Source organism: Schistocerca cancellata, chromosome 8 (assembly GCF_023864275.1).
Source record: "Schistocerca cancellata isolate TAMUIC-IGC-003103 chromosome 8, iqSchCanc2.1, whole genome shotgun sequence".
Lineage (NCBI taxonomy): Eukaryota > Metazoa > Arthropoda > Insecta > Orthoptera > Acrididae > Schistocerca > Schistocerca cancellata.
This window is the reverse complement of record NC_064633.1, coordinates 238817715-238829925: the sequence shown is the minus strand read 5'-3', so window position 1 is coordinate 238829925 and position 12211 is coordinate 238817715. Positions and strand designations below refer to the sequence as shown.

At 40.8% G+C, this 12211-nt stretch overlaps 1 protein-coding gene across 1 annotated transcript in view; it reads left to right on the top strand.

Moving 5' to 3' along the window:
* The window catches only part of LOC126094691 (myrosinase 1-like), a 145033-nt gene that overhangs the window by 38571 nt on the left and 94251 nt on the right, over positions 1-12211 (top strand). Inside the window, exon 5 of the mRNA XM_049909216.1 lies at positions 6170-6353. Within this exon, the coding sequence (XP_049765173.1) occupies positions 6170-6353 (184 nt within the window). The remainder of the gene's footprint in view (positions 1-6169; positions 6354-12211) is intronic.

The following is a 12211-nucleotide window of genomic DNA, read 5'->3' as shown; positions in this document are numbered from 1 at the left end:
TTCTTCGGTTGTTCTCTTCATCCATATACCATCTGTCGGTAATGCTTCAAAATTTTTCTCAGGAATTTGCGATCTATTTTTTTATGTCTCTGTGATGCCTGATGCTCCGATTGTGGTCGCTTCAGATATGTAGAATGCTTCTGATAGTACAGTGTTGGATGCCTTGTTTGATCCTCCGATTTGTATATATTTCGCAAGATATTTGAGTTTTTCCACTCTTTTAACTTTTCCGTATTTTGTGTACATGTGTTGGTTGTTGTTCTTTCTTTCCATGTACTGCGTCTTCTAATGTGATTTCCGTAGACCTGTTTTCAGTATTCCAGTACTCGTTGTCAATTTTTGCTGAGTATTGCAAGGTCATTTGCAAATTTCATGCATTTTATGGTCTTCTTGTTTACACACGTTCTTCCTGACTGAGTTCCTTTTGTTTTTTCTTCCCGTTGTTTGATAATTTTGTCCAGGACAATGTTGAATAAAAGAGGTGAGAGACCATCTCCTTGTCCGAACCCCGTATGTATCTCGATCGAGTCTGAGATTTCTCCCATAAATTTTATTTTTGATGTGGTGTCTTTAAGTGTGAAACCTGATTGGTAGGTAGTCAGGGAGCGCACAGGATAAAGTTAAGGTTGTGGACAGGGCCGTAAACAGTTACTGTGAGTTGCACAATCAAACACACAACTTTATTTTTCTAAGAACCACTTATTTACTCATTGGCTTAAAAGATCACAATTAAACAATACGGCTCAAGGCCTAGTTAAAGAAAACTTGAGATACTTTCTGGTCTGAAGGCCCAAAACCACACAGCCAACATAAGAACGGCTTAGAAATCGAAGCAATTAAAAATACAACGTAAAAAAATTTTAAAAAAACATTCAATGAAAATAATTAACAGCTGAAGGCCTACACTACACGTCTGAAGAACAACTTTAATCAAGGCACATTAATAAACAATTTTTAAGCAGTAAAATTTCTTTTTAAACTTGCACCAGAACGGCCAAAACCTGATTTACTTATAGCACGGCTGAAGGCCACAAACAAATTTGAAACAACGGCTGAAGGGCTGAACAACAAGTCAGATAAATAGTTTAGAATAAACCCCTTGCTTCTTACAAAATATTTTTCTTTAGAGAATACATACGGCTAAAGGCCCTTATTATGGGGTTCAAGCAAATCCTCGGCTGAAGGCCACACATAATACGTGGATCAACTAACGGCTTAGGGCCTGGATTACAAACAATTTCAGTTAGAACGTTTCTAAGAATAAAAAAAAAGTTCCTAAAACAATCAATGCTTGAAATTTTAATTTAACATGGCTGAAGGGCTTTATGTAAAATTTAAAAAAAACTGAATTAATGCGCAGTGAAAGGCCTCGCACAATTCTTCAACTAAAATGAAAATCACAGTTTAAAACAAACAGAACAAGTGGTGCTCAGAAGTTTTGCAAGGGTCGGCCTGGGATAGTAGCTCAAACGTAAGGTGAGGTGAGATAGACAGCCAATAGTTGGAGTTAGGTAATCAGATGGCAGCCAAGACTAGGGACGGCCCAAGGACCAGCCAACAATTTAACCAATTCCCTTCCGTCCGACCAACGGCACAACGATGGAGAATATCGGCCGAGGACGAGAATACGAACAACACTATGCCTCTAGAAATTGTCGTCTAAAAACAGCCAGGGGAACAATAACCTCTCTAAGCAAATATGAACCAAACAACTTAAAGGCTGTCGAACTACTCGCCATGCTGGACAGCAACAACACGGCGAGGAAAAGGCACAGTGCCTACAAACTTCGCTAACGTCAAGGGCAGGTAACTGGAGAGTTAACGGCCACAGGCAGGAAATACCGCTGGTACACTTCACTAATAAGTAACAGTCAAATTCGTAATTAATCACAACATAGGAAGACGGCTGCAAGATTTCGCCGACTCCAACACATCATACGATGCTGCTAGCCCAAACGGCCAAGGAGGCAACAAACCGCAAATGAGCGAAGAGATGTCACAATAGTTGAGGTTTCATAACAGATTAACTGATCACTCAACTTCAGCGTCTAGGTCCGGTGGGCAACGAACTTGTCGCTCTTGCAGCTAGCGCCTCACGATCCGACAGCGCGTGCACACCGCCAGCGGCCCCGGCCTGGCCTCCCGCCGCGGAGACTTGCTTGCTGCTCCATCCTAATCGACTCACTAGCACACACACCACCACCCGGAAATAATAGTGGTCACACCAAAGATAGTATGCCAGTACTAGTATCGATAACCGCTGCTGCTGCCACTCAAGAAGGCAAGCCAGCAACTTGGTTACACCAATTGATGTAAAAATGCGAAAGAACCAACAGCAAGAACGCGAGCCGTACACGGCTCAAAGTGTGTGTTGTATGAGTGTCCTAGTTTTTCGGTCTATTCCACATTCCTCTAATGTGTCAAAGAGAATCTGCCTACGGAATTGTAGGTCTGCTGAAGTCCACGAATGTGACTACAGTGTTGTTTGTCTGTCTGACCTTCAGGAGAATTCGCAGGTTCCAAATTTCTTCAATACAGGACTTTCCTTTTCTGAAGCCTGCTTGGTATTCAACAATCTTTGTATCAGCTTCTGGGTATAGTCTGTTGAGTGACGCCTTGAAGAGAATTTTGTACGCAACTGGTAATAATGAGATACTCTGTAGTTAGTGAGTAAAGCAAAGCAAATATCCATTCCATGTGAAATTTTCTCTGTATTTCACATTACTGTATAAAATTTAATGGATTTTCTTTGTGATGGTTTCATCTTTGAGTTTCCAGAACTCGGAAATAATGCCGTCTTCTCCTGGGACTCTGTCATTTTTTAGTTGTGGTATAATCTATTCTACATCTGTTACTGAAGGCGGCTTTGAATTTGGGTTTGGTAACGATTCCCTGAAGAGTAATTTTTCTTCAAGCTTCTCGCAACTGCCTAGTTTATTAAAATATTTCAAGAATTTTGCAGATTTCTTTAGTATTTGTTTCAAGAGATCTGTATGTTCTTTTTAGGAAAATAATTGGAAGCTTATAACCTTTTATATTTTCCCTGAAAATTCTATTGAAATTTCTCGTGTTATTTCTCTTGAAGTCTTTCTCGATTTCATTTAGTCTGTTTTTGTCGTATGTCCTTCTCACTCTTCTAATATTTGTAATGTCTTTCAAGGATTTTTTCTGGGCTTCGTGCAAATCTTGCCATGTCCCTTTTGTTCTGCTGCTGCTAAACGTCTTCCAGGCCTGGATTCTATGTCCAATGAGCTGATCACGATATGCGTTCCACTATCTGTGTTTCCATTTCCCAGGAGGTTGACCCGAATTCATTGCATTTTGAATGGTCTTCGCGAGGTCTGTCCCACTTTTTGTTGAACTTAGATTAATTTCTTCAATAATTTTGACTTTGTTTAACTTTAAGTGTACTGGGTCCAGCCTCATAATCTTTACCTGTGTTGTCTTTCTGTTTCTTGGGATTTGCTTACTTTTCACCTTTAGCAAGTGATGGTCAGACTCGAAGACTACTTTGCGTGTTCTCACACTCAGAATTCCACTTTTATTTTTGCTTGTGATGGCTGTATGACCTATTTCTCTTATCTTCCCTATACGTTTTTGGGCGTTTTCCTATTGTAAGTTTTCGTTTTGGCTTTTGAAATTTTGTTGACATAACTTTAAAGCTAAAATTTTGACAGCAAAGTATGAGATGTTCCCCATTCTTGTTTTTGCGTTTGTGTGTTGTGTATGGGCCTGTGAGTTGCTTGTACTTCTCCTTGCCTAGTTGTGCATTGAAGTCCCCTAATACAATTTTAACACGTCTTCTGGTATTTTGTGATTTCTTCCATGTCTTCCCAAATGTCTTCGACTTCTTGTGGTTTCTTTCTTTTGTGATCCTTTGTCAATGGACGTGAGTTCAGATTATGTATCTTTTGTTTCCTGATTTGAAGGTTACTGTAGAGATCTTTTCTGAAACTGAACTGAAATCTAGGCTGTTGTCAATGACTTGTTTGAGAACCGCAAAACCTCTGCGAAGCATTGTAGATGTTCCTCTTCTGACAGCATGTTTTCCTTTGTATATCCTGTAGTTTTCTGTACTGAAGTGGTTTCCGTCTGTGAAATGCGTGTCTTATAATGCGAGGATTTTGATGTGACTTTTTTCCGGAACATCCGTAAGCTGTTTGAGTTTGCTTATATTTGTGCTGAACGTGGCCGGCCGCGGTAGCAGAGCGGTTCTATGCGCTACAGTCCTGAACCGCGCTACTGCTACGGTCGCAGGTTCGAATCCTGCCTCGGGCATGGATGTGTGTGATGTCCTTACGTTAGTGAGGTTTAAGTAGTTCTAAGTTCTAGGGGTCTGATGACCTCAGATGTTAGCTCCCATAGTGCTCCGAGCCATTTGAACCTTTTCTTTTTTTTTTTTTTGTTGTTGAACGTGTCTGTACAGTGTTTGGTAACCGGTTTTGAGAAAAACGAAATCTTCTCCCCCTCATAATGTTTCTGGTCCCCCAGAATCCGATGATCGGGAAAGTCCAGTATATTTACTGGGGCCTGGGGTAGTGGACAGTTTTCCTTTTGTTCCATTATGATTTTGTCAAGTTGAAGGTGGCTGTCGTGATCTATGTTGGAGATCAGAAATGTTAAAGACTTGATTGTTGAGATAAAAACATATTTGTAGCAGCCGCACCAACTTGGAGAACAGACGCTGACCACTTGCAGCATGATGCCAGAACACACACTAATGGGTTTAGGCCTAAGCTAGCATTACGTCCACCCTGGGTATTTCATTTCCCCAGTACCATCCATATCTGGAAGGCTGTCACCTATCGCCCACCTGGGGAGGCGCCCGATGGAGGATGTAACAACTCCAGACAGGTCTCGTTCTTTATTTGTTTTACTATGGCAATTATCGTTATGTATCAATGTTGTAATGTTGACTAAGGGCGTCTGGTTAGATGTAAGGGATGGTCTGAAGGCTTTAATCCTGGCAGATGAAATAAATATGTTTCGAACACTACGAAGGAATTTTTAAGTAGTGTGTCGGATGTTCGAAAGTATTTTAGTCTACACAATCATCATGTTGCTGAAAATCTACTAACTCTAACTCGCAGCGAATTTAATAAATGCCTTTCCCTGGACATAACCTAACATGGAGATACTCGGCAGTCCGACTTTTGTAATTTTTTATATTTATGGTACGTGAATCTCAGAACTCAAATGTCAGTCTTCCACAACATTTCGACGTAATCCTCAAAATCACAGAAAAAATCGACACTGAAATTTTCCATGCATTTTTCAATTCTTAAAACAAGGACGAATTTTCAGCTGCCCATGTGGCTGTCTAAGTATACTCGTCTATCAACTATGCAGCCTGGATTCGATTCCCAGCCGACGGCAATCTTTAAACAAAGGTGCATTCTCTACAGTCTTTTCTGTGAAGCTTAAAGTACGTAAAAATGGGAAAAAAATATTGGTCATACTCGACATTGGGTAATCGGTGGTTCGACTCTCCTGTCGACCATTGTTTGTCTCGTGTTTTTTTTCTTCGTTCTGTTCTGGTACCTACGTAATTTAAGTATAAAATGCACCAAATGCATGCTAGTTAACATCTATCTAAGTATCATAACATCTATCTAAGTATCATTTTTATTAGAAATGCATATGTTATTGTTTCTAATTACACATGACAAAAAAACCAGTTTTCGTTGCAAATATAAATCCTTAATTACCAATATTTTAAAGACTGGTTCAGTAGTAAAACGTTACAAATAAAATTATTTTTATTTTTGTATCTTTGGTACTTCACGGAAATGCTGAACGAGCACCGTTGTTTAAAAAGCTACAAGGGGTAGTAATCAACCCCTTAATGCTTATGTGGCGGGCGAGAATGTGTGTGTGTATCAGTGTCGCTTGGAAAACGTCAAAGTCGATATCCTCGCGAATTTATTACAGTTGCATTGATATTCTTTGAGGGATTTATGTCTGAGCTCTGAACGTCACGTACTTATAAAAGAAAATACAAAAATTCGATTGCTGTGTGGTCTCCTCGTAAGCACAGCAGTCACAGTTCGGAGAAAATGTGTAAGTCTTTATATTCCATTGCCCAATTTGTGCTATGTCCAGAAAATACTAGCACGATACTGTCGTCAGTTCGACACTTACTGATATATCACTCGACGCATTTTCGCAGGTGAAATGGTGGCTCACTTTCAACGAACCGAACGTGATGTGTTCTGGCTACGGGGAAGAAAGGCAGAAGGCTCCCGCAATCAACGCCCACGGCTTCGGAGAGTACATGTGCGGGTATACGCTTCTGCTAGGGCACGCCAGAGCGTATAGGCTCTACGACTCAAAGTACCGTGCAACTCAGAATGGTAAGTCTCTGTTACATTGACTGATTATTCCGTCGGCTATTGGTAAAGTATTCTATACATTATGAATGAAAATACACACACAACACTAGTGTAATATTTTGCAATATTTATTATTTATTTCACAAACCGGTTTTTGGCTGTTACGCCATCATGAGGTACAAAAGTAAGTATGTGGTGCAATGAAGTTTCGTTGGAGCATAGATTTTAAACTAGTGCATCTACATTTGCAGAGATGAAAAATGTCAAAGTTAGATTTAGCAATAAAACAACAGTGATTATTTTAGTGCAACTGCGAAGGAAGATTATTTAACTAAGATAAAATATGTGAGACATTAACTAACGAACCATACACAAATTACAACAGTTGTTCATGGATGTAAATAAACTGAACAATTACCTTTGGTGACATGTTCTGCAGATGTGGCCAAACACAATAATCTTATCTTTAATAGGCATTAAAGTACGAACAGATAGTATATACACTAGTGATATTAAGCAGGTAAGCGAAGCAGAACACAGCACAACACAAGAGTAATTATAGCAACTGAAATAAGGGAAAACGGGGCATGTTAGTAATAGGCTTTATTTATAACTTGACCTGAATGGGAGTATGAGTAGTATCTGCAATCAGATGTGGTGAGTGAGGGAACTGTGTATAGCGATTCAGTACTAAGCTAGGGCTGATGGACATATATTTATTGATTTCCATTATTTCAAGATAGTTCATCTTCCGTCCTTTACCGATGTGATGTAAAACTTCATGTTTCACCATGCAACTATGGCCTTTTAAGCAGGCGGTCTGAAAAAGTTGAGTCTCCTTTTCTAAGCTTCCAGCTTCTGCGGTGAGCCCTCAAGCATATTCTCCTGCCAGACTGTTCTATATAGAATTTGCCACAATTACAAGAAATTTTGTATGTTCCACTCTTTTACAAGCTAGATTTCTGTCTTTATCATTCGTCAAAAAATATCCAACAGTGTTGTGTGCATAAAATGATGTTTTTACGTTCCTGTAGCTTTCTAGCTACATCCAGTATGAGTTTTCCTAAACATGGAATTGTGCATTGTTTACTTCTTTCTTGAGTCGGTTGGTCAAGAACACGATAAAGAAGGGAGTACAACTGTTGTTTCTGCTTTTCGTGCATTGTGGAATCCGTCAAGGTAGAAGGCTAACCATTCTTTGATGCTATTTCTTTGATTGTTCAGTTTATTCTCTTTTATGAAAAACTATTCCAATTTGTATACAGTTCATCAGTTAATTTGTTACATTAAATAATCTTACATCATATTTACAGTGAAATAATCCTACTTGTATTATTCCTAAATCTAACATTAAAATTTTTCCTCTCCGAAAGGAGATACTCTGTAGCTGCAGTAGTTTAAAATCTTTGATCCAACAATATTTGACTGCACCACATACTTATCTTTGTACCTGAGGATGGCGAAACAACCCAAAATCAGTTTGTGAATAAGCAATGAATATTGTAGAATATCACACCAGTGTTGTGTGTGTTTTCATTTGTAATGTAAGTCGCTCCATTCAATTGGGGCCGAATTTTCAAAATGATTTCAGAGCTTCAGTATTCACTCTCTTTGACTTTCTCATTCAACATATAGGCAGTGCGCTAGCGTGTGACATATGAAAGTGATCCAAAGTCGGGGCGAATCAGCGCAGTGGATTAAAAGCCGTGGCTGCTGCACCGCCCAGCCTGTGTATGGTTGGTTTTTAGGCGGTTTCTCACGCACGTTTAGGCATATCCTGGGTTGATTACCGATTTCCGCTTTAGAAATTACGAAACAGAGAGACAGAATACAGGCACATACACATCATCGTTTACACAGTTCACAGACAAGTGGTGCACGTTATTTCCCCACTTTACGGAAGGGTGCGAACAGAAAGGAAGTGGGTTACCTGCGAAGGGGATCCCAGCGCGGGTAGGACTGAACCTGCGCGGAAAATATCCCTTGTTATCTAAAGAGGCAGCACACAATGGCAGCCGGATGAAGGCTCCGAGTGGCGCGGACCCACGACTGCCGGGAGCCGGAATGAACGAGACATTCTTTGTCCGCTTTCCAGCGTGCCGGTTGACGACGCGCCGGGCAGACAGAAGCGAGGTGCGCGCCCTGCAATATTTCTCAAGCGATTTCAGAAGAACTATGTCGTAAAATGATTTCATTTCTACGTTCCTTGTAGCTTCGTATGTCGGCTTCATGAAGAAGTTCCCATTATTTCGTTAGTAGTCAGAGTTACTACGGTATTTCACACATATGTAACATATTGCATCAAATTCTGTTACACTGTAATGAAAAATAGAGGTCACTATGTATCTCCGTTTGATGCATATCACACCATATATTGGTGTGTATGAAAGGCATTTTGAATTCCTTTTAAGTCTTGTAAGGTGCTTCTTACGCGAGGAAGACATTTTTACCATTTTTAATAAATTATTGTCTCTCATTGATGTATTCGCGATAGTTAGGAAGTGCTGTAGTCCGTAGCCGGCCGTGAATAGGAGAGCATTTCCCACGCTGGCTGCCTAGGCGACGAAGCGACCGTATGTCGCGCGTAGTGGGGTGGGGCTCGGCGCTGGACCGTAGCAACAAGCGTCAGCCTGGGAAATATACATGACAGGAAGTACCGCCACCTTGGCGCCAAAGTCACCGATTTTGTTTATTTATATTTAATAATTAAAGTCATTTATGACAACATGAATACTAGGAGGAGCCTCTGGATGTTTAAAACTATTTATCATAATTTTGCCTCGTTAAAATTCACACCAGTTCATTAACACATGCATATCTTAGTAAGTACGAACTTGATCGGAAATGCACGAACTGTGACGAAACTAGTAAGATATACGGACTGCGCGCCAAAGTCGGCAGTCGGCGTTAAGAGCTCTTCCTATCTTGGTCGATGGTAGCCATGCTCTCGGTTACGAGTAGTTTGTGACATGAGTGTTTCATTATTGATCTAACAGGAATGAAAGTGATGTTACGATATTCTGAATGTTTCTTTCGAGTAAATAGATACCCCAAAGCTGATCGACAGCAATTTCAGATAATTAGCTTCCACCGACAGAGACATCCAATGCGCCAAAGAAGAATCTGCACGGGACGACATTTACGAGAGGTGCACCGCGCACAGGTAGGAGGAAATCCGACGACACGACCCACCGAGGCGGATCAAGGAAGGTCCGACTTACACTCGCAAATTCCGGGTGGAAATGCTGACCAGTTATACTGTACGTCACATATACCACCCTCTACGGACTTGCGGCTAAGTTGAGTAATAACAGTATCAGTTTAGAAGCGAGGGGATTTTAAAAGCTGCGCCACGATCAATATATGCCTCCAGTCTCCAGAAAACGGATTGTATTCAACGCATTCACTTCCGGCCTCAAGTGCGCGAGAATGTAATATCCACGACATCCCTCATGTCTCATAAGGAATTCGAGATACTGAAACGAGGTTTCGCCAAATGATAGTACACAAACAGGAGAGTATTTTTTCATATAGTTAACATATGGAACTTTCTTATCTAGAACAATACAGAATTTATTGATTTTGCTTTTTTTTCATTCCAGTACTGTAATTTTTTAAGAGTCATCGACAGTTAGTGAAAAGAGAATTTGCTACTATATGCGGTTTTCTGTAAGCTGTTCACGTCTCTCGTCACCAGTTATTTTTTTAATGAGACACTCTGTTTCTGGATTCTGACACAATAAATACTCCAATATGAGTCTGCGCAATTTACATTGTGTTTCGACGATAGAGGCTAATTGTAATATGGCAACAAGAGAAAAGTAGATTAATTAGTCAAAAATCGCCACCGATGATACTTTATGTGAAGGATAAAAGGTTAGCAAGATAGGTGTAAATAAATCGCTGATTCTGCTGTAATTTCATTGGAATATTGTCACCCATTGTGCTGTTAATAAGGAATAGCTGGTAATGAAACTTCCTAAAGGATTTTTCCTTCTGCACCTTGAACCTCCTGAAACAGTGGCTTATTAAGTGACGTTCTAATAGTAAGCCAGGTCAATAGCTTATGAAAAAGCTCATCTTCAGCTTCAAAACAAACATGTAATTTCTTTATTTATGTTGTTGCAAAGCCACAGTAACGCACATTTCACCAGATGTTGATGATCCTTAAAAATTACATTATTGCAGTGCAAAGTCTGTAGTTATTCATACATCGCTGCAGTTAAGAAAATTTCACACGTTATTCATATGGTAAAATACTGTCCTCCTTGCATGCTATCATTTGTCCAACTGTCGTTTGGATATCTCGAACGTTTTTGGAGATTTAAGCGACGTTGTGAATATTTCTTTCTCACGCACTTAACGATCGGAAGTAATCGCGCTACACAAAATCAATTTTGTCGAGACTGGAAACAGACACCCATTGCCTCCAAAGTTTAAAGAAAGACTCGAAATGGTAACTACATTTCATACACCGCAACATTTGGTCTAATGTGCAAACGCAAATTCATAGTGACCACAATTTTTCATTGCAACGTTTTCGAATTTGATTCAGAATGTTATTTATATGTGAAACATCACAATAAATTTGATCATCAAGGAAATAATGAGCACTTCATCATGAAGCTGATATGCTATCCTATAAACAACGTAAAAATCAATTTTTTTACGGAATAGTTTGTGCAAAATCGTGTGGCAAAGACAGCACTGTTAACGTATCACTCGCGCCTTTCTACTCTTAATGGCACTGCTGCGCCTTGACTCGAAGGCTAACCAGCGTTGTCTGTGTTCAGCCGTAGGCTCGTATTCTGATGAGCCAAAACATTATGACTACCTGCTTAACCATTTGTTTGTTCGTCTTTGGAACGAAATGCATCTCTGAGTCTGCGTATCGGGGGCCCGGCAGTTTGTTCGTAGGTTTGTACACGTGTGTGGTATTAGGTGTCTACGCACAGCCCATGTAACTCACGTAACTAAAGGCCTGCTGATTTGCGTGAACGGTGGTAGTGCCGACAGTGACCCAGATGGGTTCCACAGGATTTACATCCGACGAAATTGGTCACCGACGCATCAAGTTGAGTTCGCTATAATGCTTCTCAAATCACTGTAGCACGGTTCTGGCTCAAAGACATGGAAAATTATACTGCTCAAACATGACATCGCCGCCCGACCGATGTGGCCGAACGGTTCTAGGCGCTTCAGTCTGGAACCGCGCGACTGCTACGGTCGCAGGTTCGAATCCTGCCTCGGGCATGGATGTGTGTGATGTCCTTAGGTTAGATAGGTTTAAGTAGTTCTAAGTTCTAGGAGACTGATGACAGATGTTAAGTCCCATAGTGCTCAGAGCCATTTGAACCATTTTGAACCACTGCAATCGTAATTGACGATGTCATTGGATCACCATGTAAAAACGTAGGGGTGCTCTGCTGTGGAGTTCCGTGTTCAACAGTGTACGATGGAAGCACAGAACACTTGTGTACGCACCAGCATTGTACTCTACAGTGCAGGCAAGCCTCCTAATTCCACGTTCTGTGAAGAGTCGTGGTCGTCCAACTATTTACCGACTAGTGGTAGTTTCACTGTTCTTCTACCTCTTTTGTAGGTGTCACGAATGTAGCACGTTAACATTCGACTAGCTTCGCCGTTTTCGAGATACCCGTTCACAGGTCTGTGTAATAATAATCTGTCAAAGTCGGTTATCTCAACGGATTTCCCCATTTGCAGCCCATGCCTTCCCTAGGGTGATCCGCCGTACGTGTCCGCTCCGCTTACATACTTTTGCTAACGCGTCAGGTGCCAGCAACATCAACAGGCGGCATCCAACGTCGCGGTGGGCAGTGATCATTATGTTTTGGCTTATCAGTGAGCAACTGTGCTGG